Source organism: Cryptosporidium sp. chipmunk genotype I (assembly GCF_004936735.1).
Source record: "Cryptosporidium sp. chipmunk genotype I strain 37763 chromosome Unknown contig_39, whole genome shotgun sequence".
Classification (NCBI taxonomy): domain Eukaryota; phylum Apicomplexa; class Conoidasida; order Eucoccidiorida; family Cryptosporidiidae; genus Cryptosporidium; species Cryptosporidium sp. chipmunk genotype I.
Window position 1 is genome coordinate 41270 of NW_027125621.1, and position 27580 is coordinate 68849.

Consider the following 27580-nt stretch of genomic DNA (forward strand, 5'->3'; position numbering starts at 1 on the left):
CCTAACTTTTTCTCCAAAAACTCGGTACCTCTTAATTTATATTTAAATTCTACACGGGACCTTATAATGGAAATTGGTTGGTTTCCCGCCAAATCATGATTTATGCATAAATAAATGCCAGAAAGAGAATAAATAGATTTGGCAGAGGAAAAAAAGAATTTAACTGAAAGAATGAAGTACCTTCCAATGGTCAGTTCTTCATTTAATTCTACTTCTCATAACCGGTTTTTGCCAAGATTCGGAAGTAAACAAAGATCGGTATCCAGTAAGAATAGGATACTATTGACAGGAGTGTACACATCAAGGAACCCAACAAAGCCATTAGGATGTGAAAATGAGGATTCTTGTTGTGTAGGAGCAAGTTATATTTGTGTTGCGGATGGAGTTGGTGGTTGGATTTCACAGGGAGTTAGTTCAGCCATGTACAGTAGACAGCTTGTAAAGTACATAGAAACAAGTATCAACGATTATTCTAGGGATCAGACATGCGAGTTAGACAAGGATAAATTTATTGAAATGGTAAACAAGTGCTATGAGAACATGAAATCTTCCAAGATTATTGGGAGTTCTACACTTTGTTTGGCTTATTTAGACAATAATAATAAGCTTCATGTATTTAACCTAGGGGATTCAAAGTGCGTAATATATAGAAAAAAAGAAAAGGAGGTCATTTTTGAGTCAGAGATTCAACAACATAACTTTAATACTCCTTTTCAGCTGGGGACTGGTAGTATTGACACTCCGTATAATGCGGATTATATGATGTTGGAAGGAATCAAATCTGGGGATACCATAATTGTTGCAACTGATGGGCTTTGGGACAACGTTTCAATGGATAAGGTTATTCGCATAGTTGATAGTAATTTGTTGTATGAGCCACAGAAAATTGCAGAAAAACTCGGGAGGGAGGCTTTGCAGCTATCTTTAAGCTCTAAGCACATTTCTCCATACTCCATGAGCTTAAATAACTACTTACTAAGCAAGAAACTGCAGCCGGATATTACATCCAACGGTACTATTGGTTTTGTGGCTGGAGGAAAGCCTGATGATATCACTGTATCAATAGGGGTAGTCCAATAGTTGGCCAGGAGTATGTCTATAGTCTAAAAAGATCAAGATTCGTGCTTGTTCATAGTAACCTTAATTGATATTCCACTTACATTTCTTGTCCTTTTGGAAGACTCCCATTCTCTTTCTTCGTTAATATGCACATCAGTCACATTTATCGTATTTGTAGTCACTTCAATCTTGATTTTATCTCCTAGATTTGATTTCAAATCCTGAACAAGCCATATTGCCGTCATTATACAAGCTCCCATTCCGTGTACCACCACGGACCGTTCATCCTTTCCAATTTTGAGCAGCTTTTTGTTCCGTCTGCACCCAAGTCTCTCTTCGTAAATGGAATTGTGAGCCTCTGAGGCTGTGAGAAGGTTCATTGCCCTTCTAAAGTATACCACTAACGGCCTCTTTCTTGTCACATAGATATCATTTTCCTTAATATTCTTGGGTATCACTGCCTTCTTAACCACTCGAGTCTTCCCTCCTTCTTCAGTTACCCTATTAGGTCCTGTCATCGACATTTCCTCCATCTTCCAGTCTCCAAACGGTTATTTCCGCACGTTCAAGGCTAGAAATCTTAATTTTTCTAGGCTTGATTTGCCTCTACTAATTTGAATTTTGGCGCCAACAACCCATTTTTATTAAAGCTAAGCCCGGAGAATGGAAAAAGCCAAGAATACGAGTACCTTGTTGAAATATAGTTAAATGAAAGCTATGTACTAGTATTTCACAGAAAAGGTCGGTGGTTTCGTCATTTTCTCTTCACTTCAATGCTTATTTTCATTTTCTTGTCTATTTGTTATAAATGGAGAGTAATGGCGGGGATGGAAAAGATCAAGTTTGACAGTAAATAAAGGATAGGACACAGTATTCGAAGCGAATGATTTGTGACTGAGAATAAATCTGGGGGGGGGGGGGAGAAAAATATCTTGGGCATATGGAGCAAATCGGAGAGTTATAGGTTTCTATATAACTCTAACTATACGCAAAGTCGACCTATATATTTATAAACAATGTTGACTATTCTGATTCATATTACACAAAGACTTTAGAATTCAACTGAATTAATCCAAGTTTTAATTTAAAAAACAAGGGAATTTTCCCTCCACAAACTAAACATATCTTCTACTTAAAGGCAACAATCCAAGATATCTACAACCAATATATATATACCCTCTATTTGCATGTAACTATGTTGGCGCGTAGAGTATCGAAACTTTGGCGGGAACTTTCTCCCACAAATCAAGTCCTTAATAAGGAGTGGAAAAAATTAAGGTTTGACCAAGTAGACCTGTTTTTCTTTAAAGCCAGGCCTGAAGAGGCAAATTATTCTCCAACTTCTAATAGGTCCTCTTGGCATTTTGATTTTTTTTAATCCTCTGGTCCTGTTCTTTTGATTTTAATAATGATTCTAGCTCGATGTGGATACCCGCGACGTCTCGTATGTCTTAATAAGGTACTAATTAGAAAGTTGGAAAAAAAAGGCTTATATAAACTCGGAGATTTTAATATTAAAGGTGTTATTGCAGTTAGAATTGCTAGTATGTTATTCAGGAACTTTTTTGTATTTCCGTTGGCACTTTTATGCCTAACTTTGGTGGAGAATTTTGTCGTGCTTGCTATGGAAAATGAAGAAGGTGGATCTCTTCAGAGCAAAAGCCTTTTGAGGACAACTTTCAGCTCCTCATCTTCTTCATTTAGTAATTCATCTTATAAACTCAAATCTTCTACAACAACTCCTATTCCACAATTCGGTGAATGCCCAGATTCCATGTTCCCCGATAAGCATGAAGATGGCGAAGAAGACTCCCAGTCTCCGGTAATCTTAGATGAACTTTATTCCTCATATTACGAATTTAAGAGTAGACAGGAAGACTCAGATACTGACGAATCTTCTGATCATATTGTTCTTGTCACACCTCCAATAACCACCCCAGTTATGACACCTGTTCCAGCTCCAAGAACTACCACTACCACTACCACAACTCCCATTACCACAACTCCCATTACCACAACTCCCATTACCACAACTCCCACTACCACCACCACTTTTTCACCTACTGAATCTCCAAAATTCCCTCTTGACGATATAATTGTACCGGTATCTCCAATTGACGAGTCATTCTTATACTCCCCTCAAACTGAGGATTCAAAGCAGTTTAAGGAGTGTATGGGTCAAGACTGTATGGAGCTTGCATCGTTAAGTCCTAAGGTCAATAACCTAGTTAATGTCTTTGAACATAAACCTTCAACTGTCGTGCAACCTAGACGCGACTACTCAAGATCAGAAGTTGCCAAACTCATTAACACATTTGAGAGATTTGATGATGGAGATCAATTCGAGCCCAAGGTTACAAGTCCAACTTTAACTGCCTTGAGAGAAGGTACCTTGGACTACTTGGAGCTTCCAAAAAAGTTAGAGCTCGAGGTTCCTCGCTTTGTGCCAACGAAAGAATTTGTCCCAAATATCGTCAGCAAATTCGAATCTTTGCGATCTGAAAAGCCTGCCTACGAGGTAAATGACGAATATGTCGCCACCTCTGTTGTGGAGGTTGCTGATAGTTCTCCTGAACAAAGATTAGAATCTAAGGTAACTAGAGAGGCTGTTCCGAAGCTTATTGGAGCTTGGGAAAAGCTCAGAAAAGATAGTGAACAGGTTTCCCTTCATGGTAGAAGGACCGGTTACACCTTTAAGGAATTTTGCGATGACAAAATTAAGAAGTGCTCTAATGTCAAATTGGAGAAGGCTCCTTTGATTGAAGGCGTTGCATTCCCTTCAGTAGATTACAATATCGTTAGTGCTGAACCCAGGAAAAAATACAAGATCAAGATCAGAGCCACATCTGGAGATCCAGAATCCGCAAAAGAAGAGCTCAAGGCTAATGCCAGAAAGTTAGGAGTAGATTTGGAGGATCAAGAAATCAAAGTTTCAAGTTTAAGAGGATACAGATTAGTGGAAAACTAACTATCATTATCAACAGAGGGTGTGAAGCCCTTTACAAATACCTTGTACATATAAATTCATTTCCATCGTCTCTGGATTTTATGAGAGTGTTTAAATACGGTCTAGACGTTAATAAATGCCTGTATTCCTATGAAATTGAGAATAACATGGCTACCGTTGACTTGGCATAATATCTACAAAGGAGAATTACGAAGAAGTGATGGGCGGCTTCCGTTTATCCCTACCTTCCAAAAAACATATCCTCATTGTTTTTGATTCAAAAATAATTAGAGAAGTTGTGAGCCCTCTTCTCTTTAACTTTAGATTCCAGAAACTGACAGACTTTTTTCTTTTATAGAGCAGTATGATGCATGGTGTATTGCCTCTATTTTTAACACACAACATAAGGAACTCTAGAGATCCTGGTCTTTCAGTTTTTCCGAAATCTGCAATCCTAACTTTTCAAAGATTTGGCTGAAACTCTAAGTTGAATGAGTTTTTTTAGAATTTGTGGTTCGTCCAGGAATAGAAAAGATTACTCGGTTCCGTTCAATGAAAATTCTCAAATTGTAAGTAGTAGGAGGTATTGTATCTATAGACTCAACTATATGCGATTAAGCCTTTTAGTAATTCATGTTCCTGTTTACAGTAGACTTTTCTAAAGACTCACTTCCCCTCTGTTCTCCTCACTTGCCTCTTTCTCTCGGCTCTTTTCCCTGCAAAATCATTTGTTTTTCTTTGACATTGTTTTTGGTGGGGAGAGTTTTGGCGGGCGTTGGTGCCGGATATTGAAGCAATTCATTAGGAAGAAAAGGCGAGAAGAAAAAAGATGGTAAAAAGTTCGGAAATGAATGGGTCAGCAGGAGGGAAAAACATTGAGAGGATGATAAACAGTAGCTTGGACGATATTGTGAGGGAAGCCAAGAAGGAGAGACGGATGAAGAAGGCAGGCTTTGCGCAAAGTAGAGTAAGGAATGGCAGAGGTGGTAAAAACCAGGATTTAAAAAAGAGGAGCCAGAAAAAGCCGAATAGTGTGAGCTCAGTCGGAAGGGGGAATTTCAAGGGTTCTCCTGGTAAAATTTCAAGAAACAGGGGAGGAAGTGGAGAAAGAGGTTTTGATAAAGGGAAAAGAATGAACAGGGAACAAGTTAGGAACATCCAGATTGTGGCGAAGCTTGATTCTATTCCAACCCCAACTGCCCAGCAGAAGGCGGGTCTGAACAATTTGGAAGTAATTCCGAGTTCAATTTCGTCTCAAAAAGCCAGAAGAAACCGAGTATTTAGTTAGGAGAGCCGAAGAAAGAATGAAGGGGAGGATTAAAAATTGCCTATGACAGAAGGAATTAGGATATTACTTGAAACTTAACTTATGAGGGATATAATAAGTCATATTGCCTCTACCTAGTAAACCTGTTGGGTTTCGGGACAACTAAACCCATTTTTTGTAACTGACGATACCAATTAGTCATCATTCCGCTACACCATTGTCTAAGTTCCCTATTAATTGAATTGCTTACAGATCTGCTGATTTTTTTGCTATACATAATCCCAGATACAGTCAAATAATGTAGTTTGAAGGCCTTGTAGTAGTTGTTTGTACATTCAGTGACTGTTTTTGAAAGCTTCATCCCAAGAGGAGGGATACGCTTGATAATCCTGATGTTGTCAAGTCCTGGATTGTAGGATGTGAGGAAAAACTTCCACTGCATCCTGTTAAGGTCATAATCAGATGGCTGATGAGGCTGGATTGGTATAAAGCCTTGGGGAGTATGTATGGAAGTCTTTTGTGTAATGGTTGGGGTAGCCAACTCCAACTCTGGAAGAGTTATCTTGAAGGCATCCTTCAGGGTTTCCTTGATTCCCCTTCTGCCTGTAATTGGAGATGTGTTCTGCTCTTCGAAGTATCTAGCAATGTCTGCTTCTTCCTCAGGACTAACAGAAATTGTTGCTGTTTGTTGATATGATTGTTGAACTCCGCCAGGAACTGTTCTTCTTTCAATTCTGGATTGTCGCAGGACTGGTTGTCTCCCTGCTGCACTGTTGTATTCTCTGAGACTTGTAGCTGGGGCAGGAGACATTTGCTGGAGCTGTAGAGGTGAATCTTCGTGACTTGAATTCTCCTCTTCCCAAGTGAACTGTTTCTCATGCTGTCGAGGAGTGGAAGGATGAACGGGTTCAAAGTCCCTTTCCAAAAGTATTTCCTGGTCAAACTCCTCAAACAAGGGGGAGACAACTCTTTCTCTGTATACTTGAGGAACATTTCTGTGTCTCCTGGCCAACTGAGACTTTAACTGCCTCAGCATTTGAGGAGGTACTCTCGCCTCGCTAACTGGAGTCCACCTAGTCCACCTTCCATTAACTCTCCTTGAACAAAGCCACCCAATTGACCCATCTGAGTATAGTTCTCCTCTGAACCTCTCTGGAAGGGGTCTATGTGGGACTTTCCTCCTTGAAACATAGACTGTTCTATAGTTCGGAATCCCTGAATGAATAGCATTTACACACAAAATGTGTGCAAGAACGAGTAATAAGCATCCAAATCCAGCTGAAATCTTCATTCTTGAAAGAATTTCATCTATTCCACTTTGTTTTTTTACTGGAAGAACAACTGCCATTTTTAGATCATAATATGGCGCCGCCCATATGACATGCATGCAAATTTTCTGTGGGGCGGGAGGAAAAGTCTGGGAACTAACGGAAGAAGTCGGAAAGTTGAACTTCCATTTTTACAGCGTCAGTGCAGCCATCGTTGTACCTGTAAATGCAGAAAGAGTTTGGTTTCTCTGACTCGATTCTTGCTTTAACTTTGAGTTTGTTAATTAGGTCTTGGAATGTAGGAATAGAGACAAGAGTGTCATCCGGTACTTGTTTTGTGAGTAACGTATTTTTTTCATTTGATTGGGTATTTTTCTTGCAGAAAGATTTGGGTTTAAAGTAGTGGATACCTGGGATGATTTGTTTGGAAATGTCTTCCTTGAAAAATTCTACTAACTGGTTAATGAGAGTATAAAACCCAACATCATAAATGAACTTCTCAGGGCTTGGGACCAATACTGAGGGGTTTCTGACATATCCAGAGTCTATTGAGTTCATTAGACACTGGAATGAGTAAAGGGATTCGATGTTTGGCTTGAGAAAGTGCGAAGCTAAACCGCTTGTAGTGTTTTTCCCCGAAAAAAGGCCACTTGTTTGGTCTTCAAACTTTAATCCAAAGCAAACCATCTTCGAAACGAGGTTTTTGAGAACCGAGAGGGACTCCAGCTCCTCAGAACTGAGAGATTCTGTTTGGTACCCAATGATGCATTTGAATTTTGGGAAAATTTTGGTGGACTTCCACTGGTTGAGATGTTTTAAAAACCCAATTCCATTAAAATGAGTCAACATGGAGGGTAAAGTGTATACTTTGAAGGAGTTCGTCATGGTATCTACTCTCATTATTTCTAGAGTTGAGGAGGAAATGTCCCTGTAAATGTTGCTGATCGAGTTTGAGATACTTTGCGAAAAAGTGAAGGTTGAGGAGCCTAGATGCCTAAACTGGTTGCAGTGGAGCCCCATGATCTTCTTTGAAACAAGAGTTGCTGAGCTTAAGAACGGAAGCAGTGAGCTGGTTCTTGTAGAAAGAACATTATGTTCAACTATTGAGTCCAAAATAACCTTCAAGTAGTCGTAGTAAAAGTCATTAATTAAGTTACAACGGTATATATTTTCAGTAAGCAAGCCAGCAAGGTTCAACCCAAAATTCATTAGGCACTCTTCTCCATACTCCAGCACGTATTCAAAGATCTCATCTTTCTTTATTCCAGTCTCCAGTCCAAAGCAAGTCTTGATGAATCCTGAAATATCCTGGTCCACATCCTTTGTATAGCAACAGCTCTCAAAATCTTCCCAATATATTGGAATTTGAGCTCTTTTTCTTCCTGACTTGTCATTATCACCATCTTCTGTGACAACCTCCTTCTGGCCCATGAGATAAATTGAGTTTAGACACGACCGAATGTCACAGTTGTGGATCTTAATAAGCTCATTCAAAATCTCATCATCTTCCAACCTCAATCCTTCGCTCCTACAAACATAGCTAAGCCTCTTGAAGATCTTTTCCTTTGGAGGAGATGGAATCACAATGTTCAGAGACTTCGCCCTTAAAAACCTGAGGGATCTTTCGTGGACGTCATTACAGATACATATAATTGGTCTACTAACTGTCTCACGGGTTTTGGAGTGAGTTTCTGCCAGTTTGACCAGGAAATTGAAACAATCCGACTTTTTCACATTCCCACTGTTTGACAAACTGTCCAATTCGTCTATCATGATTAGGCTCGGCTTGCTGGACCCTTTAATCGTCCCAAAATTAATTCCCATCTTTATTGAGTTTTCAAAGCTCTCCATTGTCTTCTCGTCCGAAACTTTTATCTCATTCACCTCGTATCCACACTGCCTTGCTAAGATCTTAACCATACTTGTTTTTCCACTCCCGGAAGGACCTCCAATCAACAGAATTGGGACTTCTGGGGCCTCAGAACTCTTCTTAGAACTTACTGATTTGAATACAAAGTTGTCCCAACTCTTGATCCACCTCAAAATGTTTCTAATTGAACCCTCATCGTTCACTAGATCTAAACAGGACTTTGGTACATATTTGGTTGTTAGTACTGGTCTGTTGGTGTACGTTCTTGAGATCTCATTAGAACCAGAATCAATGTTAGGATCATAGCTTGCCTTGAACTCAAATCCAAATTCTTCCATTAAATTTCCCTCTACAATATCAACATCCAATTTGCTCTTTTTTTTACCTCCAATAGGCCTTTCTTCTCTAGACTTCAGCTCCTTAAGTATACCCAAAGTGTCCTCTCTCTCCCAAGTCTCAACAAAGAAAGTCTTGGATGGGTCAGATACTCCTGAAAATCGAATTATACCCTTGTTCGGTCTTTCGATGATAGAAATACCCTCAAAGATCTTATTTGATCTGAAGGTCTGTGTAACGCCTCGCAATGTTTTTATGGTGTTCAGCCCAAAAGTATCATAAGCTTGCTCAAAGCTTAAATCACAGCATATAGACTCAAACCTTGAGGAACACAGCTCTGAAGATTCTTTCTGGGAATTCCAGGATTCTACTTCCTCTTGGAGCCCCATTCCACAGTCAGAACTCTGATCTGCGCCAAAATCCACGCTCATATCTATGTTTGAACTTCGATTAATGCTTCCCTTCGCTCTAGAATCGCTTAGCCTTTTGTCCAGGCTTTCTAAAACTTTAGATAGAGAAATGTCGCGGCTGTTAATAGAAGAGTTCTCGTCGAGCTCCATGCTCTCTCCACCAGACACGGATTTTTCCAGGCAATGTAATTTCCCACTCTCTGTTAGACCATCCAATTTCTTCCGCTTCGTCCCTGGCTTGCTAACTAAGCCGAAAGACTCATCTTCACTCCAGTCTTCTTCAATGTCCCACATGCAGAACAGCGACCTGGAGGATTGAATCCGATTTAGAGCTAATTAGTTAATTAATTAATTCCCCGAGTTTTTTTGTGTGATTTTAACTGGTCATGCGGCATTTTTTCTTCCCTTTTTACCTTTTCACAGCATTTTGCTACTTTAATGCGGACTTAGCACCCCTCTCGGTTTGGCGCGCATATGCATTAATTAAATTAAAGCATGTTATAAGATTAATGATAAAAAGGTATTAAAGTTAAAAAGAAGGTGGTAAAGGGACCAGAACACTAATTGGCTGTGTGGATGCGAGCAGTGAGCCAACAGACTGTTAAAAATGCCTGAGTATGTTCAGATAGTGGGAGATGAGGACTCAAAAAGTAATATAAATGATACATGCTTTATATGTCTGGAAGATTCATCCCAAGGAAAGCTTAAGAGATGCTGCTCTCAGTGCTATGCACTTGTGCATGGGAAATGCTGGTCAAAATGGAGTAGTTCACAACAGATTGCGACCTTGAGAAGTATTTTGCTTGGAGAGGAGAGAAGAGAGATTGAGTTATGTTCAATTTGCAGAAGTGGATCTATTCAGATTGAATACTCGGAGGAAGAATCTGAGGAATTTTCAAAGGCTTTGAGCGGAGGTCTGATTCATAGATTCTTCCGAATTGTAGCAAGCAGAGTATATGGTAATCATTATGGTTCTTTTATGGTTTCCACAGTTGAACATCCTTTCTCAAACTTGAGAATTTTACTCATTAATGGAGTGTTTTTGTCATTCTTTTTCATGTATATTCTATACCAGGAAGGGCATCCAGATACCAAGAGCATGATTACAATATCTTTGTGGGCGTATATTACACTAGTGTTACAGTTTCTGATATTAACAGGAATGTATAGAAGACAAGTATTAGATGAGTTGTCAATAGATGAGCCTAATCTAGCTGATACTTATGAAACCGCGGGACCAAATGATTAATATGATAAGTATTTAGATTTAAAGAGAGAAAGTTAGAGTAGAATTAACAAAAATTAGGTTGGAAATAAAATAGTTCTATTATATTTCAATTGCTATGTTATCACTTATCCCCTTCTTGGTTAGAGGAGCTTTCTGAAATTTCTTCCCCCTTCTCCTGTGAAAAGTATAAGTCAAAGTTTTCTAGCAAATGTTTTTTCAATGCATTTAAACTTTGAAGTTGGGTAGCAAGGACAATTCTTTGTAACATTAAGGGGACAGCACCACCGAGATCCATTTTTTGAGCAAAAAAAAGCTCTGTTTCACCTTTAAATTGACGAATTAAGAATCCCACGAACTTGATTTCACCTCTTACATATGACTCTGTGACTGGAATTTCCTCTCCAGTTTCAGTGAGATTCTTGGTATCGGATACGGAAGAAGCAACCAAAGCATAACAATTATCACTAAGAATAAAGTTTCTCCCCATAATGAGAAACTCTCTTCCCTGAACTCCCATCATTCCTCTATAGCACTGTTTGGCAAGTGCCAAATGTCCCAAATAGTAGATTAGGGATGACTCTGCACAAGTACTATCGTACAAAGGTTTGTTCTCGACATTGATAATGAAATCAAAGATTTGCTTTGGCGTTATGGATGTTCCAAATGGACATTTTGCAACGTAAGTGGATAATGCATCCTCTGATTTGGAGGAGACAGAATCAAATCTGCTACATAAGGCATCCCCCATGCTGCCCAAATTCACATGAACTTGGCCAGTTTTCTGGCAACTACCAAGAGCTTTAAAGTTAGATTCACTCTCCTGTGCGGCGTTAAAGTCTTCAATTACACTCAGAAAAGAGTTTAAAGTTTCCTGCATCTTTTGGATATACTCTTGGTGGACAGCCTTTTCTCTGTCAGTTTTTGGGTATACCATTTCACACTGTTCTCCAATGATAGCCCCATTACTCGCGATGTTTGAAGGATATTCAGACGTAGAGTTTCTTGAAGCACATCTAGTTTGATTTGGCGACGAAGTGACTTCATTTTCCGTTGTTTTCTTTTCTAGCTTATTTGGGACAGAATTTGTCCCATTTACTCCACTCAAGAGACCCCACATGGACTAATTATCACAGAGTTTAAAATACGACAAGTATCAAGCAGAATGCAAACTTTATTGAGCTTTTACTTCTTTCGGCACCCCCTTTCTCCACCCAATGCAAAAACGCATACTAAATTGCCCGCCCATTACCTGTTCTGCTCGAATGTTTGGAGGTGGGTGGGGGCGCGCAATTAATTTTGCATGCAGCTCGGAATGAGGGGGAAAATGTGACCCTAGGGAGTACGGAAAATGTATAATGTAAGAAAATGTATAAAGGAAGAAAAGTGGAGTGTATACTATGGTGGAATTCAGATAGTGGATTAGAATGTGGGAATATTTCTACTTTAATTGAAAACTACTCTGGCTCGGAAGAGTCAGAGTCTGACTGATTCCTAATTAAATGCAAACCTCTATATTTTGAGTGAGAGTGTGTTGAATGTTTTTGCGCATGTTTTTCATAACTGGGTGGTGCCTGTTGATGAATTTCGTAGCAAGCACTACTATCGAAGTCGTGAAATGGAACAGAAACGTCTTTTGAGGGGACTTCTGATCCATAATTTAGCTCATGTTCTTGAATGTTAAAACTTTGCTCAACTTGAGCACTATTATAGAATCCTGGCTTACTAGAGAAAGCTTTGATTATATAGTTCCCTGACTCTTCAACATAGATAGGCTCTGAATATACCTGTTCTTTTGAGCCGTTTAACTGGTAAATAATATCAACATTTTTTTGAATAGACGAAATTTCAATTCTCTTTGAATACGGAGATACTTCGATAAGTCTTATCCTAGGCTTTAAACAGGGGAGTTGTTTGGTGCTATAGAGTTGGGACAGCTGAATATGGGCATTTGATGGACAGGGAAACCTGTAGCTTGGCCTTTTGGAAAGATCTTTACCCGTAAGATCATCATATTCAGGCGGAGCTCTAGTCGTTCCGGAGTATCTTAAGCTAATATATGCTATATTTCCGAGAGTTAGATTCTCAAGAACAGACTCTAAATAGTTGAGAGTGTAAAATTTTGTACCAATAGACCTGGATTAAGGCTGTTTCTTAAAGTCGAAATATTTATACTTACCTTGGTTTCTGGATCTTTCTATAAGCTCTAATCTATGGTCAACTTTTGCCAATGTTGACTCTATTTTTCTCTTTAGCTCGATTAATTTTTCAATATTCTCCTCATTAACGATCATTTAGACAAATATATCAATTTTTACCAGCAAAAGACTTAGCAAAAATTGGGAAACTTATCCAAATTCCGAGTTTACTTTCTTTTTGTGTGTCCTTAACTGAACCAAGCCGCTATTATATCAAGAGAAAGTTCTCTTAAATCTAATAATATAGTTTTGAAAAATAGATAACTTTGCCTACTATTTATTTTTCTTACAAGTTATTTATTAATTATTATTATTTTTCTATATTAAGGGGTAACGTAATTAAAGGACCTTGCGGGATTTAAAGTAACTTGGATCTACAATAATTTAAAGTTTTAGCGGGAATGTGCAGAAATTATTAAAAAATTCTCTGCATGCAAACAGAAAATGAGATGGGATTTTAAGAAAATGAATAAATTGATTGTCAGATATTGTATGAGATGTGCGAATCTAACATAAATGGAAAAGGGGCAGAGAGAGTTCATGGTTTTTGAAGTATACTGAAAACAACTTTAAAGTAATGACATCGGTTGAATTAATGTGTAAGTAGAGACAATACATGGGAGCGTTTAGTGTCATGTCGTCTTTGTGCGTAGTTGTAAAGTAAAGAAAGGAAAGAATTCGAATTAAAAAAAAAAGAATATATAGGAAAGTAGAGTGACATAATCATACTTTTGAAATATGGAAGAGCCCAGAGTCACCTATTCAGAAGACCGTAGACGTCAATCTGAGTTGTTAACAGAGGCTCAAAATCAAGCAATGGAGGGGGAGCTCTCCAGAGGCTTTTTTGTATCAACAGAGGTGGAGACTAACCAATCAAGTGCTTGTGGAATAGGTTGTGGACCAAAAGAGCAAAGACTTACCCATACTATTCGTGCCTTCACTAAGCCAATCCCAGTAACTGCAGGGCAAATGAAGTTGAATTCTGCAGATGAGCTAATTGGAAAGCCAATAATCAAGCAGAGATTAAACGAAATGTATGTTAACAGGAATCTTAATACATTACAAACGAATAAATTCTTGTCATTCGGGGTAGCTTCTATGAGGACGATGAATAATAATCCGCTTTCATCGTACCGTTCAACAGGTTCAGGATCTATGCCTACAAGTAGAAGCTATACATATTTAAGCCATGTAAATACTAATAGCTTTAGTACCATTAATACAGGTATCTCTCAGTATTCAAGAGGGGTAACTTCAAACACTTCATCAGTCTTAAATGTTTTCACAACAATCTTAAATGGCTTGTGTAGCTGTCCAGGATTCATTTCAGTGTGCAATAACAAGAAAAAAATACATACAATTGAGCAAGAACAAGTACCATCAGATTCCGACTTTGCTGAATCTGACTCAGAAAGTGATGATGCAGACCTAGATGTTGCTCAGGAAGAGCAAAACTAAACCATAATTGATAGTTAATGGAACCTTAATATCGGAGTAACAAGCTGTAAATCAATCCATGTTTATTTTTTTGTTCGAACGTTAATTTTTTTGTTTATATAAAAGAGAAGAAATAATTAATTGCAACTTTTGCCAAGTCAGAGTACTGAGTGTTAATAAGGAGGATTAATAATTTCTACACTTCAACTTTGTAAAGTTGATCGGCTTCAGTAAATATGTTTTTTCCTAACATATTTTTTGAGTTATTGTGAGCCATTTTTCTAACAATAAAAGATAAGTAAACTCTAAAATACTCAATTTTCTATTGGAGAAAAAGGAAAAAACGGTGCAAACAAATCAAGAACTTAATATTAAGAGAAAATTATTATTCATATCTAGGACTTTGCGAAATTTGATTATAACACTCTTTCCATGCTAGATTTTAACTATAGATATTCTAATAAGTTCCTATGAATACACAAATTTTTTAATTTGTTGACTAAACAAAAGATATATGGCTTCTAGCAAATTCAACTCTTTGCGTGTTTTGCACTAACTTGCATGCATGCAACTATGCTCGGACTTCAGTAAAAAAAAATTTAGCAGTAAATAGAAGTTGTCCACATGATTCTGTATGAAGAAAAAATAATTAAAAAAACAAGAAATAATAATAGTATCTCACACAACTGGCATTTTATGGTTTTGAAAAAGGTGAATCAAATTTATATTCAATCTTTCAGGGGTTTATGAATCTGAGGTTTGTAGTTTTCCTCTGTATGCTCTTATTAATATTATTTTTCCTCCCATAGTTATTTCCACTATTACTATTTCTATACCACTAGTTACATTGATAGCTAAATTGTGAGTTGCTTTCCCGCCTTGTCTTTTTGAAAGTTAGGTAAAAAAATAATTCAAGGCAGTGAAAAGTCGATTCAAAAAAATTTGAGTAACACGATGAAGATTAAGATCAGAACAGTTCAGAATACAGAGATGGAGGTGGAGGTGGAGGCGAGTTACTCGATTGAGAAGGTGAAGCAGTCAATTCAAGCATTGAACCCAGTTATGGAGGCTTCGAGGCTTAAGTTGATTTTTGCTGGAAGAATATTAAATGATTCACATACTGTTCAGGATGTAGGGATAAAGGAAGGAGAACGATTAGTAGTTCTTTTATCAAAAGGAGCCTCTCAGAAGGCAGCAGAGAGTCAACAGAACAAGCAAAATAGTGCGTCAGATGAGTCTAATACAAATACAGAACCAGCACCAAATACTTCAACTTCAAATATCCAAGGCCAATCTGGTGTATCTGATCCATCCATTGATTTAAGAGCTTCAACTTTGCTAACGGGGTCAGAGCTTGAGGAAACTATTACAAATATTGTAAATATGGGCTTCGAGAAAGAACAAGTTGTAAGAGCGATGAGAGCAGCATTCAACAATCCAGATAGAGCTGTTGAATACCTTACTTCAGGTTTACCAATTCCAGAAAATCCAGTTGCAGCTAATCCCACTAATATTACACCAGCAAACTCAAATGCTTCTTTGAATGCAGGTTTAACTCCATCAGAAGACTCGTCATCAGAACAGCTCCCAGGAAATCTGGAGTCACTTAGAACCAACCCATTATTCCAACAGCTGAGATCTGTGGTTCAACAAGATCCGAGAATTCTCCCGGAGCTTCTAGTAAGAATTGGGCAGTCGAACCCCGAGATCCTCCAGCTTATTACTGAAAACCAGGAGGAGTTTATAAGAATGATGGAGAGGACTGACTCTGATGAGGTTGGAGAAGCCTCTCAATTCCCAATGCAAACAACCATTCAACTTACTCCTCAGGAAGCTGAATCTGTTGAACGTCTGCAGGCGCTCGGATTCCCAAGAAACGCTGTCATTGAAGCTTATTTAATTTGTGAAAAGAACGAGGAGCTTGCTGCAAACTATCTTCTCGAAAACAGTGCTGATTTCTTCACTGATGCTGCCAACTGACCTTCCTTTTAACTCTTTGTTCAATATAAATTTGTACCGAATGTACTTCCAATGTCTAATTCTACAATTCAAATTCACTAGGTCTAACTCCACGGATTTTATAACTCAGCTTATTTCTCTCTTTATTTTCATAGCAACTTCAAAGCCCCTCTACTCTTTTTTCCACATTCATGACTTCCTCTTTTCCCCTTTCTGTTATTTTTTTGGAATTCTGTTTATCCGGCCCAAACTACATGCCTTTTGGCGCCTTTGACATGAAATTCAAATTTTTATTTTTAACCTGATTTCTTATAAAATACAAAGTACTTTTGTGATTATGGAGAATCTCCAAGATGGAGGCTCCTGGGATGTAATTATTATGGGGACGGGACTGATAGAGTGTATTGTTGCCTCAGGCCTCTCAATGAAGGGACATTCGGTTTTGGTTTTGGATTCAAATACTACTTATGGAGGCTTAAATAATACTCTGAAACTCCCCGCAATTCATAGCTGGATCTCAGACACCCCAGAGCACTCTAAACACCTCTTTGAAACCAGCTCTTTCTTTGAGAAAGAATACGATCTTCAACTGTACTCATCACTGACTGAAACAGAATTTCAATGTTTGAAAAATATATATCTGGATATGATGCCTAAAGTGCTATTTTGTCGTGGCCATCTTGTAGAAATGATCTTATCGTGCAATATTTCTGGATACCTCGAATTTCAGGGAATAGAGGACGTTTATTTTGCGGAAATTAAAGATAGCGAAGCATTTAGATTAACAAGAACACCATTTTCAAAAAAAGAGGTATTTTTGTCACCCGACTTGAATTTGGTTGAGAAGAGACAAATTATGAGGTTATATAGTGGAATTAGGGATATTTTGGAAATATCCAAAATCGAGGAAAAAGTTGACTTAGATTTGGTTTCTGACCCTTTCAGGTCCCCAGCATTAATTGTGAATATTCAAAATACCTCTAAAAAGAGTAGTGAATGCAATAGTGGCCAAAATAGTAGTGTTAACGGTAGAAATGTGTGCATTCCTGAAGTAAACTCTTTCTCAGACTTCCAAGACTTTTGGAAAATCAATGATCGAGTATTAAATTTAGTTAAACACAACATAGTTTTTATCAACTCTCACCAGAACGACCATTTCGAATGGGGAAAGAACTTTACAAGGTACTTTAATCTTCTTCTAAGCTCATTAAATCAGCATGGATGTGTAGGGACCCCTTTTCTGTATCCAAATTACGGTACATGCGATTTACCTCAGTCGTTTTCTAGACTTGCAGCAGTCAAAGGATCTGTTCAAAGACTTGGGACAAAAGTTTCAACCATTCAAAGACAAGAGGAAGAGAAACTATGGAAGGTTCATATTGATTCAAGTAATTCAAAAGAAGTCATCCAGTGTAAGTTAATACTGGGGTCTTTAACAAATCTTTCAAAATATTTGAGGAATCCTGTAAACAATCTAATAGAAAACAGGGTTTTGTGTTATTTCATGATTCTAAATTGTCCATTAATCACACCAGAAAGCTCCCAGAATAAGAAAAATCTTTGTCTCACAGCTATCCAGATTGGAGAAAACAAATTTGAAAATAATATAGCTTATATTCTACAATGCGATTATAGTACGGGATGCTGTCCTTCTGAATGTTATATTGTTTACATCAATAAGGTTATGGGAAAAGAGGAAACTATTTTGCAGGTAAGAAGTCAAGTCCAGGATGCAATTAACTCGTTATTATCTGTGAAAGCAAATAATGAAATAAAAATTCTTTACAAAGCGAGCTATGTTTACAAGCAAAGGGTGGAGAATCCACAGCTACTTGGAAATGGACTAATACTTTTGTCTGATCCATCTATTAACAATAATAGCTTCTTTTTCTTGGATGAAGATGTTGATAAGGCTTTACTGGCCATTGATAAGTCCATGAAGTTTTTAAATTCCCAATATAAAGAACCTGTAACCTTTAAAAACTTTTCAAATTCTGAAAAAGGTCAAAAAGAAAAAAATCCAACAAGCCAAGATTCAAATAACCAGTACATAATAAGGAAGCTACAAGACATCCTAGATTAAGCAAAATATATATTAAAGAGAAGACGCTATTTTCTAATTAATGTCTCATGGAAACGGAGTACTTGTATCAGTAGAAGCAATAATAATATTATTTCTATACAGGTATTTCAATAATATTTGAATAGCTTCGAGCCCTTGAGCATGATCTCTGACCTTGTGTACTAGAATATAGTTAATCGAAACTACAAAACAACATTGAGTTATTTTATTGTTTACCTCATCTGTTTGTTCATCTGGGAACCTAAGAAACTTATTAACTGAGGTAGTATCTTCACTAGAATAAATATTATTAGGCTGGAAACTTATTATCATAGCTGTATAGAGTTCTGGATCGAAGAGTATTTCGAAAGTATGACTACTAGCAATAATAGTATTATATAATTTGAATATATTTATTAGTCCAATTTTGGATGGTATTTCAACTCTCAAAATGGAATTGACTTGTCTGATCTCCAAAGGAACCGATGGATCATGTTGTCTAAACTTCTTTCTAAGCCATGCAATATACTCAGTACACGTTTCCTCACTCTCCCCAATGCTCAAAATATACCCACTATTGTAGGCAATAATACACCCATCCTCTTTCACTCCTCTACGTCTGGGAGTCGGGCAAATTAATGCTTTTTTACTATGACAATAAACAAACATTTCTGAACTTTTTCTTAACATATTCTTGTAGATGTCCCATGATGTTACACTATTCGAGAAGTCAAGGTGCCCTTCAAGGACAATCCTACGTCTAATCATAACTTCAGGGATTGTCAGGTCCATTCTCAACTTTTAATGTGTGGACTTTAAACATGCAAATTCGGATTTTTAAGCCAGAATTTCCAGAACAACCTAATTGAGGAATTTAATCACTATGATTAAATAATTAACTCCAATTTGAAGCTTTTACATACGTTCCTTTTTAACTGCTGTTTTGAACTTTTTTTTTCTCTTCCTAATCAGCAAAAAACCGTACGTGAAAAAATTAGTACTTAAGATTATTTCGACAAATATTTTTAATTAATTTGGCGCCACATGCCATTAATAATTAACAAATATTTACATACCGGTACTTGGTCAGAATGATTATAAAAAACTAATTTTTTAAAAAAATTATTCAGCCATGTTGCCGCCTTACGTGTATAATTGATATTTAAAAATCAATAATAAACAGGTGTAAATAAAATGAAAAATAAATAAAGGAAAAAATGGAGACATATTCAACTTTGACGCATTATAATTAATTATAAATAATATAATCGAGACGGGAAAACAAAATAGATAAATATAATCAGCTTGGTTCAAGTTGAAGGCGAGGCGTTAAGCTAGGAATTTTAGAGTTATAAACTGCATTTTAGAATTAGCAAAGAATGGTAAGTTATGAACGTTTTTCACCAATACACGGAGGTTTCTAACTGGGACTTGTTAATTCTTTAGGCACGTGGTCCAAAGAAGCATTTAAAGCGTGTGGCAGCTCCATCCAACTGGATGTTGGACAAGTTGACAGGTGTATATGCACCTCGTCCATCAAGTGGTCCACATAAACTAAGAGAATGTATTCCATTGGCAATTTTACTCCGTAACAGATTAAAGTTCGCTTTGACATATACTGAAGCAAAGTACATTGTGATGCAACGTCTCATCAAAGTTGATGGTAAGGTTAGAACTGATATCTGCTTCCCATTGGGTTTGATGGATGTTGTAAGCATTGACCGTGTTGGAAAGAATATGCGTATAATGTATGACACAAAGGGTAGATTTGTCCCAGTCCAAATTGATTCTAAGGAGGCAGGATTCAAGCTTTGCAAAGTAACTAAGGTTGCCCTTGGAGCAAAGGGTATTCCAACTGCCACAACTAATGACGCCCGTACTTTGAGATACGTCCACCCAGATGTAAAGGCAAACGATACTGTTAAACTTGACTTGTCCACAGGAAAGGTAAGTTGGTTTTTTTTTTTATTGGTTCAGGATAAGGCAATAAAAGGGTGATACGAGTATATATTGGGTATATTCTCATCCACAGTCAGTTTGGCGTGTTGGCTTTTCGGTGATGAACAACGACTTAAATGGGAATCTCTCTTACAAGCAATTAGTATGGTGAGATATGGTCTCGACCTTCTGTCATGATTGTCCTGATGTTCTGCTCAAAACACGCCATTTCCTGTACTTTTAGAGCCGCCAAAGATTCCGAGGTGTTTTCTATATGTAGTTATTGAGTATTTTATTGGAGGATTTGGCGTCTTTATTTCTAATTGGCCTTGAAAACGAACCTGCTTTTTTGAGCAATCTCTAACTTTTTCCTCCCTTTATAGGTAATTGACTTTGTCAAATGCGAAGTTGGTAACATGTGTATGGTCACTGGCGGCAGATCCCAAGGTCGTGTTGGTACCATCACACACTTTGAGAGGAAGATGGGTGCTCAGTGCATTGTCACTGTTCGTGACCAAAAAGGTGCCACTTTCGCAACTTTAATGAAGAATATCTTCGTTATTGGAGAGGAGGGCAAGCCTTTAATCACTCTTCCAAAGGATAAAGGTATTAGATTATCAAATGTGGAAGACAGGAACTTGAGAATGAAGAAGCACAGGAACTAATTAAAGACTGATTTTCAGGAACACATGCATAGGAAAACATATTAGTCATTTTCTTCCTCACATAGTTTCATAGTTGTTTCAATTTTATTTTAATATTCGGGGAATTGATTGTCTCTTTTTCTACCTCTAGTTTGTTTGTCTAATGAAATTTATCATTCAAATTACATTATATAGTGCCAGTTAAACTAAAATTTATCGTTAATTAAATACTAGTCTAGTTGACTACTTCTAAAAACTAGTTATTCTGCTTAATCCAAAATCAATTCATCGATCTTCCAGTCCTCATAGTTCCCATTTGGGAGATACCTTCTAATAACAAAAGGAATTTTCTTAGTATAAAGCTCTTTTTCAGCTATTAATAAAGGATCAGTTTCTCCATCTAATGGTATTGCAACTGGAGCATTCATACTAATTTGTAGTGCTCTTGTTCCAATGATTCTTGCCTTTTCAAACTTTGTCATATAAGGAGTTGTAATACGAGGACCTTCATTTGGTTTCCCATCGTACCTACTGTGTACTGCATCTTCTGTCAATATCTCTATATTCTCATCTCCTTCTATCTCTTCCTCTATTAATTCCTCCTCCATATACTCTTCTTCTTCATCATAGTTTCCTCCTGACTCATCATAATCATTCATCTTTATAAATTACTTTACACTACTCTAACTTAACTTAAAAAAAATTATTTTAATTCTTAATTTGCTAAATATTCTCCAAGTCAAAAAATCATTTACGGAAACTCTCAACCCCGGAAAATAAATTCCTAAATGGCGGGAAAGCTTTCATTATGGTAAAAGTTGCATGTACTAATGTAGGCATGCAAAAACAAAACAACGAATAAATAATAATTAATGCATTGTAGGAAGTTCTTGTTAGGGGAGATATTAAAGAGCCACAGAAGAATTGATTTCGTAGAGTAGATTAAAGCTAGGATCTGTCAAGTATTTTGAATTCCACTTGAAATCTTTTATTATATTTTAAGTAAATATATTCGTATTAAGCCTTGTTTAAAGGATATAATTATTTCAGATAAATCAAATATATAATAAATTACGTGTGATTACCTGCACTTTGACTGAATTTATCTGTGAAAAATAATTTTTTTTTTTTGAATAAAAATAGGGTAACATTGAGTAGATTTATACTACTAATGGAGTATATTGGTTCCTTGGATAACCCATTAAGACTAATTTACTTTTCATGCAGGTAAGAAATATTATATCAGCTTCAAACAGGACAGCGAAATATAGAGTTGGAGAATTATTTAGATGTTAAGTAAAATCCAGCATTTGTTAACAGTGAGTAATTCAATATTATATTTTAGAGGGACTTGTGATGTAATAAGGTTGTTGTTGGTAGATCAAGAAATACCATATGAAGGTAAGTTAAAGCGATATTGCCAACTATAAATAATATACACAGTATTTTCATCTGGAATTCAAAAATTCTTAAATATATTAGAACATAATATTTCAGGAAAGGACTTTTTGCAGCCTGAGTTCCAACAAGTTCTAGTGGAATCTGGGAATTTTCCAATGCTCCCGTATTTGTCAGACTCTAATAATGAAGTCGAATTGACAGGATCGTTCACAATATTAAGGTACCTCGCGGATAAGTGTAAGTTAATGGGTAAAAGCCCAGAAGAAAGGAACAAAATAGAGAATTGGCTGGAATATCTTCAATCTTTACTACATTCCGTATGGGATTTCGAGAATAGATCGGATAATTATACAGGGGTCCAGCAAACGAAGAAAAGGAGTCAGTTTCTATTAGAAACCCTTCATCCAATGCTCAAATGCATAGATGAAAAGATTGAACATGGGGTTTGGGTTCTGGATTCCTATTCAGTCGTGGATATTGTTCTATACTCGGCAATAAGTGTGATAATTAGATCTTGGGGGGGTGATTTATTAAAGCCTTATACTAGGTAAGTTAACCAGTAGATGAAAGTATCAGCTTGATAATTGACAAATATCAGAATCTTAACACATAAGAAGAGTATAGAAAAGTTGAGAAAGCAAATAAATTCGTTTAAGGATGACCCTAGACGTTTTTAAAAAAAAATAAGTAGTAATAAATTAATCTTTTGAGTATTTGAATTGGTCAGGTCTACTGTTTAAAATGATTTGATCTTTCTCACTTACAACCCAAGCAACAACAACAGTAATATCGTCGAGTTTTCCTCCAGTACTAAACTGCCAGAGCTCATCACTGACACTACAATGCCTATTAAAAGGGGTCTTTGCCTTTGGATCCAAAGATTTGATGTAGGCTGCATTTGCCAAAGCCTTAGATATATTATGAGGACTGGAATACAATTTGGGGTCTTTTAGCAGCCTAATTGCTTCATACGGAGAGATTGCTCCGCTACATATACTACAAATTTCATAGTCAAATAAATTGTCAAATAAACCATCAGTTGCAACTACAATTAAGTCACTCTGAGAAAGAGTAATCTCTTTGGTTATTGAGTGAGATGGCAAATCCTGAGGTACATCCTCGCTGTTTTTGACGAGATTAATAAAGCAAGTCAGTCCCTTTTCTTGTAATAAAGGAAAGTCTTGATGTGTTGGAAGCCTTGATAACTGAAATGGACAATTAAAAGAATGTTGCTGAGCTGGGCTTCTATAGACAATCCCCATCCTAAAAGTCTCAGGAGTTCTCCTCAGAATAATTATCCCAGAGTCTCCCAAATACGAAATCTGAAGTTTGCTGGTCTTTGGGTCAAAACATGCCACAAAAGCTGTAGATGAGCCGAATGACTGCGTATTCTTATACCCCTCCATCAACAGAAACTGAGAGTAAGAAAAAGTCTGAGAGTCCTTGTAAAACTGCTTTCCCAACTTAAGCATTACCTCTTTCTCGTCTTTATCCAAGTCGTTCTGTGGCTCGCCCCTCTCCTCCTTATTATAGCCTATATCAAACTTTAATTTGGCTCCTTTAGAACGCTGGGTAAATCCACTAAATTCCGAGACCTCTTTGCTCTCCATAGCCGCACTCTTCCCCATATCTAACTCAGCGTTTGCATGCACCATATTTTTTTTTAAAATTGCCACGTCATTAGGCGGGGAACTGGGTTGCATGCATTTTGTGCCAAGGTAAGCCTCTCTCATTCCAGATATGAGTTCAGAGGCAAATAGTTTTGGATTGATTCCAAAGTTGGCCCATTCTCCTACACCATCGGCAATTCCTATGACATTTTCCTCATAAAAGTGTGCGTCCTCTCCTCCGTAGTGAACTTTTGAAGGGTGAGGGTGAGAACAGCTCCCAATGGATAAATTCAAGACTGCTCCATCTTTCATTGGACGAACATATTCTGGAATCCTAAGGAAAATGTCAATTCCTTTAAGGTAAGTAGTAACATTTGAGGGCCAAGATCTATTAGAGTGTGTTGAAATCCTCCTAAGCCTGTCTTCTTTCAAAGCCATATTTAACTTTTCCATACCATCCTCGTTATAGGATGGAAATGCAACAGTAGTACTTGTCATAACTCTGTAGATAGCGGGACGTCCTGAAGTTGGAGTATTGGAAGGAGAGGGGGAGTTTATGGTAGAGGATGTGGAGGAGGAAGATGCAGAGGTGCTGTTTGAGTAGAGATAAAAGTCCTTCTTTACATTCCACTCGTCTGTTTCTCTCTGGTTAGTAGTTGTTTTGCTCTGCCCTTCCACCTCTAACTCCAATTCCAAGTCCAAAATTTCTCCCGAATAAAAGCTGTTATCCTGAGTCGGGCTTGAGTGAGCAAACATCAGACCATCGCTAAAACACCTGCTCATGAAGGATTTCTGGAACATATTGTCATTATCTTCCCTTTTTCCTTGGTAATTTTCCTCTCCTTCTAGCTCTGCCTCTTTCCTGCCTTCTATACTCTTTGTCCAAACCCCATTTAGACTCTGACTAGATGTTGCGCTCTGGGATGGAGAGTAATTACCTGAAACCGAACCAGCTGTTGACTGGGATGAATATCTTTTTGAATGATAAAGCTTTTCAGGAAGCTCTTTTGAAAATATCCTCAATATATTCTTTGAGTGACTCACTATACTCTCTCCTCCCAAGTGACTATTCCTCACCAAATCTTGCAAAAACCTCCGAAATATTGCTGAAGGCTCCTGTTCTTCCTGTATTCTTTCATTTTCTTTATACATTATTAAATTATTGCATTTATGCACACGACTCCTCCTCTAACATGATTTTGCCACGTGGCGCCTAAATGTTGAGCATGCCGCTCACAGGTACCGAATCTAAAAATACGTTTGGGGGTCCCCAAAGCTGGTAAAGGAAAAAAATATAAAGTTGGTTAAATCTCAAAAATCACAAAGGCGACAAAAATATAAGATATTGCTTGGAAGAAATTTCTTTTGGCTTAGATTTATTAGGGTTTTATTTTTCTTTTATTAATGCTATTAGGATCGTAGTTGTATCCTTTAAATTGATCTACGTACTCGGCAAATATGAGTCTTCATCTTTAATACTTACTCAGGTTCTCTCCTTTTTTTTCCATACCTCAGCTTCTTCTTATGTTCTCTTTTTTTCTGTCATTACTCAGTTTAGCAGTTTAAACTGATTATATTATGCATGCTAGATTTCTAGGATTTGTCTCCCAGCTTAAAATAGCCATAGTAACGGAGGAAAAGGAGATTACACTTCCAATAAAAACCATAAATCCAATAAAAATGCGTCTAGCCTTTGAAATTCTCTCCTTATTTAGGCTGAAATAGAATAGAGGCGGATAGACAAATGCTAAAGGAACACATAAAAGTCCTCCAGTAATTGTCACGAAGCTTCCCAACTCATCTTCGAAGTTATAGGCTAAAGTTCCGCATAATAGAACCAGAGAATAAGAAACTAAGGCTCTTAGAGCTGAGTGGCGAAATTTTGATCTAGAATCTACGAGGCTGTTCTGGCACAATTCAACAATCTGGCCTCCATCATCTTCTATCTCCTCTAGCCCACCCAAGCTTTCTTTCTTACCCGCCCTTATAACACTTCTATTACTTGTATCGCCACCAATACTACTGCCAATATCTGTCTCAGAGTCCTCAATTACTGTTCTTTTCTCCGATTTCTTTTGTCTCTTGGCCTCCATACTTTCCACTTTTCGACTAGAAGTTGAATTTTCCACTGGAGAGTAGACCACTTTGTTTCCAATTGGAGAATCCCAGTTTTCAGATATTGATACCAGCTGAATCATCTTTGATGTAGAAAATAGACTGTTTTGGAATGATGATACATTTTCTGAATTCTTCAAAGAGGAGAAACTCAGCTGAGAAGCTTTTATAGAGTTTGTAGTCGTTGGATTGATTCGGATGTTCTTTGTTGAAAGCTCACCATCTTGCTTTTCATCTGTTATCTTGAAAGTTTTCTTCTCAATCTCTTTTTTGGTCGCTTTCTCTTCAACAGATTTTGCAGCTGGACTTGTCTCAATATTCACCAAATTTGTCAAACTCTTTCTTTTCACAAAGGGAGATTTTATCTGAAACATGTACTTTTCTATAATCCCCATAGATGGGAAAAGCTGCAATGGGACGGAAAACATTATTGCAGCCGAGTATATTATTAAAGAAATGGTTTTAGCCTTTGGATTTAATATATTCTCAGTTACTGGAGAGGCAGTATCGTCACCAAACGAATAGTAAACGAAGCTTGCAAAGAAGTTTGAGAATACCCCAATCATTATCATAGTAAAAGTTAAAATTGCTGGAAAAGCTTCAAGTAGGTATTCCGGAGTTGAACTCCTTATTGGGAGTATTAAGGCTATTCCTTCATAATTAAAGGCACTTGTTCCGAGTACTAATCCTGCTCCATATATGCTACCAAGCTTTGAAATTCCTGGCCTCCCAAGCGGATATCTATCCAGATTTTGAAAACCATAATAGATTATAACTCCAAGTACTGAGAAAACTGAAATATTCGCCAGTACACTTGGGAATCCCAGATTCTCAATGTCCCTCAAAAAGATAAAAGGCAAGTAAATCACCATTTGGAAGCAAATTAGCTTAAGTATTGGAATTTCTATCTGGCAACTTGAAATGGAATATATTATTTCTTGAATATTGTGAGATACAAAAATCATATAAACCGTAGAAAACCCCAGCTGTGAAAAGAATATCGAAGTATCGACCAAAATTAACCCAGATCTTCCCCAAACCCTCTCAGCCAACTCTCCTAAAGTTTCTTTGCCTTGACAGCATTTAACCAATAATCTGATTGAAACTATTGCCAGCACACAAACTAAAGTTGATAATATATTTCCACTAATGATACCTGAAACTCTGAATGTTCCGGGCAAAAAGATTATTCCAGTCCCGATAAAGGACTTGATCAGTGTGACCATTATCCTCAAACACGGCCTCACCCTTTTCATTATTAATGGCTCTGAAACCCCAAGCTTTAGAAGAATACTATCTAATGGTCTTTCCAAAAATCAGTAACACTTTATCTCATAATTTCCTCTGGTATTGTTTTATTTCCTCTCTTTCCCCCTTTTTTCCTTCTATAATTTTTGATTCACTTGATTAAATACTTTTACATGCAAAAATGCACCATATTTTGAGATTATGCCGCCAAAAAAGATTGTCTTTAATATGGCAAATTAGAACTAGATGATTCAATTTAAATAAATGTTATAGACAGAACACTTAAGTTATTTCCAGGATATCTAGATTCATTTGTGCTTACCTTGTCTAAGTTCAGTTTGAATTAATTCAACTTACCAGAATATTCGAAGACTTTGTTACCAAGCCAATTCAATAAGCTTTTAATCCTTGATAATGTAGGAGTGATTTACGGTGTAGTATGAGCTGGTGACTGATCATTTTCCCTAACAGGGAAATCTGAAAAGAAGACAAAACTGATGTTGAGCATTAGATTTTAATAAATATTGGAAGATGGGAATTGATTTCTGGAGAAGAGATAAATTGTACTGAGTTGAGTTAAACAAGA

General features: G+C 37.1%; 17 protein-coding genes across 17 annotated transcripts; 9 read left to right on the plus strand and 8 right to left on the minus strand.

Annotated features, from left to right (window-relative positions):
- Positions 1-171: 171 nt before the first annotated feature.
- On the plus strand, positions 172-1080 carry ELE39_003006 (PP2C phosphatase; the record flags this gene model as incomplete). The annotated part of the gene is made up of 1 exon (XM_067346110.1): positions 172-1080. One exon carries the CDS (start codon positions 172-174, stop codon positions 1078-1080), a length of 909 nt encoding a protein of 302 aa, XP_067199683.1.
- Positions 1081-1112: 32 nt separating this feature from the next.
- Positions 1113-1592, minus strand: ELE39_003007 (uncharacterized protein; the record flags this gene model as incomplete). The annotated part of the gene is made up of 1 exon (XM_067346111.1): positions 1113-1592. One exon carries the CDS (start codon positions 1590-1592, stop codon positions 1113-1115), a length of 480 nt encoding a protein of 159 aa, XP_067199684.1.
- Positions 1593-2605: 1013 nt separating this feature from the next.
- ELE39_003008 (secreted mucin like glycoprotein) lies at positions 2606-4027 on the plus strand (the record flags this gene model as incomplete). The annotated part of the gene is made up of 1 exon (XM_067346112.1): positions 2606-4027. One exon carries the CDS (start codon positions 2606-2608, stop codon positions 4025-4027), a length of 1422 nt encoding a protein of 473 aa, XP_067199685.1.
- An 808-nt stretch (positions 4028-4835) lies between these two features.
- ELE39_003009 (uncharacterized protein) lies at positions 4836-5294 on the plus strand (the record flags this gene model as incomplete). The annotated part of the gene is made up of 1 exon (XM_067346113.1): positions 4836-5294. The coding sequence occupies one exon, from the start codon at positions 4836-4838 to the stop codon at positions 5292-5294; it is 459 nt and encodes a 152-aa protein (XP_067199686.1).
- A 109-nt stretch (positions 5295-5403) lies between these two features.
- ELE39_003010 (RF-C Ctf18p AAA+ ATpase) lies at positions 5404-9451 on the minus strand (the record flags this gene model as incomplete). The annotated part of the gene is made up of 2 exons (XM_067346114.1): positions 5404-6614; positions 6703-9451. 2 exons carry the CDS (start codon positions 9449-9451, stop codon positions 5404-5406), a joined length of 3960 nt encoding a protein of 1319 aa, XP_067199687.1.
- A 313-nt stretch (positions 9452-9764) lies between these two features.
- Positions 9765-10406, plus strand: ELE39_003012 (ring finger domain and 2 transmembrane domains; the record flags this gene model as incomplete). The annotated part of the gene is made up of 1 exon (XM_067346116.1): positions 9765-10406. One exon carries the CDS (start codon positions 9765-9767, stop codon positions 10404-10406), a length of 642 nt encoding a protein of 213 aa, XP_067199689.1.
- Positions 10407-10506: 100 nt separating this feature from the next.
- On the minus strand, positions 10507-11502 carry ELE39_003013 (uncharacterized protein; the record flags this gene model as incomplete). The annotated part of the gene is made up of 1 exon (XM_067346117.1): positions 10507-11502. The coding sequence occupies one exon, from the start codon at positions 11500-11502 to the stop codon at positions 10507-10509; it is 996 nt and encodes a 331-aa protein (XP_067199690.1).
- Positions 11503-11839: 337 nt separating this feature from the next.
- On the minus strand, positions 11840-12676 carry ELE39_003014 (uncharacterized protein; the record flags this gene model as incomplete). Its single annotated transcript, XM_067346118.1, has 2 exons — positions 11840-12480; positions 12562-12676. 2 exons carry the CDS (start codon positions 12674-12676, stop codon positions 11840-11842), a joined length of 756 nt encoding a protein of 251 aa, XP_067199691.1.
- Positions 12677-13318: 642 nt separating this feature from the next.
- ELE39_003015 (uncharacterized protein) lies at positions 13319-14038 on the plus strand (the record flags this gene model as incomplete). The annotated part of the gene is made up of 1 exon (XM_067346119.1): positions 13319-14038. One exon carries the CDS (start codon positions 13319-13321, stop codon positions 14036-14038), a length of 720 nt encoding a protein of 239 aa, XP_067199692.1.
- Positions 14039-14971: 933 nt separating this feature from the next.
- On the plus strand, positions 14972-15997 carry ELE39_003016 (UV excision repair Rad23; the record flags this gene model as incomplete). Its single annotated transcript, XM_067346120.1, has 1 exon — positions 14972-15997. One exon carries the CDS (start codon positions 14972-14974, stop codon positions 15995-15997), a length of 1026 nt encoding a protein of 341 aa, XP_067199693.1.
- A 316-nt stretch (positions 15998-16313) lies between these two features.
- On the plus strand, positions 16314-18059 carry ELE39_003017 (Rab GDP dissociation inhibitor; the record flags this gene model as incomplete). The annotated part of the gene is made up of 1 exon (XM_067346121.1): positions 16314-18059. The coding sequence occupies one exon, from the start codon at positions 16314-16316 to the stop codon at positions 18057-18059; it is 1746 nt and encodes a 581-aa protein (XP_067199694.1).
- Positions 18060-18104: 45 nt separating this feature from the next.
- Positions 18105-18830, minus strand: ELE39_003018 (uncharacterized protein; the record flags this gene model as incomplete). Its single annotated transcript, XM_067346122.1, has 1 exon — positions 18105-18830. One exon carries the CDS (start codon positions 18828-18830, stop codon positions 18105-18107), a length of 726 nt encoding a protein of 241 aa, XP_067199695.1.
- Positions 18831-19427: 597 nt separating this feature from the next.
- ELE39_003019 (40S ribosomal S4) lies at positions 19428-20641 on the plus strand (the record flags this gene model as incomplete). Its single annotated transcript, XM_067346123.1, has 3 exons — positions 19428-19433; positions 19485-19985; positions 20360-20641. 3 exons carry the CDS (start codon positions 19428-19430, stop codon positions 20639-20641), a joined length of 789 nt encoding a protein of 262 aa, XP_067199696.1.
- A 248-nt stretch (positions 20642-20889) lies between these two features.
- On the minus strand, positions 20890-21279 carry ELE39_003020 (DNA-directed RNA polymerase II RPB6; the record flags this gene model as incomplete). The annotated part of the gene is made up of 1 exon (XM_067346124.1): positions 20890-21279. One exon carries the CDS (start codon positions 21277-21279, stop codon positions 20890-20892), a length of 390 nt encoding a protein of 129 aa, XP_067199697.1.
- Positions 21280-21791: 512 nt separating this feature from the next.
- ELE39_003021 (glutathione S-transferase) lies at positions 21792-22572 on the plus strand (the record flags this gene model as incomplete). The annotated part of the gene is made up of 3 exons (XM_067346125.1): positions 21792-21847; positions 21966-22021; positions 22064-22572. 3 exons carry the CDS (start codon positions 21792-21794, stop codon positions 22570-22572), a joined length of 621 nt encoding a protein of 206 aa, XP_067199698.1.
- A 147-nt stretch (positions 22573-22719) lies between these two features.
- ELE39_003023 (Ptc7p phosphatase (PP2C family)) lies at positions 22720-24783 on the minus strand (the record flags this gene model as incomplete). The annotated part of the gene is made up of 1 exon (XM_067346127.1): positions 22720-24783. The coding sequence occupies one exon, from the start codon at positions 24781-24783 to the stop codon at positions 22720-22722; it is 2064 nt and encodes a 687-aa protein (XP_067199700.1).
- A 419-nt stretch (positions 24784-25202) lies between these two features.
- Positions 25203-27002, minus strand: ELE39_003024 (ABC transporter; the record flags this gene model as incomplete). The annotated part of the gene is made up of 1 exon (XM_067346128.1): positions 25203-27002. The coding sequence occupies one exon, from the start codon at positions 27000-27002 to the stop codon at positions 25203-25205; it is 1800 nt and encodes a 599-aa protein (XP_067199701.1).
- Between the last annotated feature and the right edge of the window lie 578 nt (positions 27003-27580).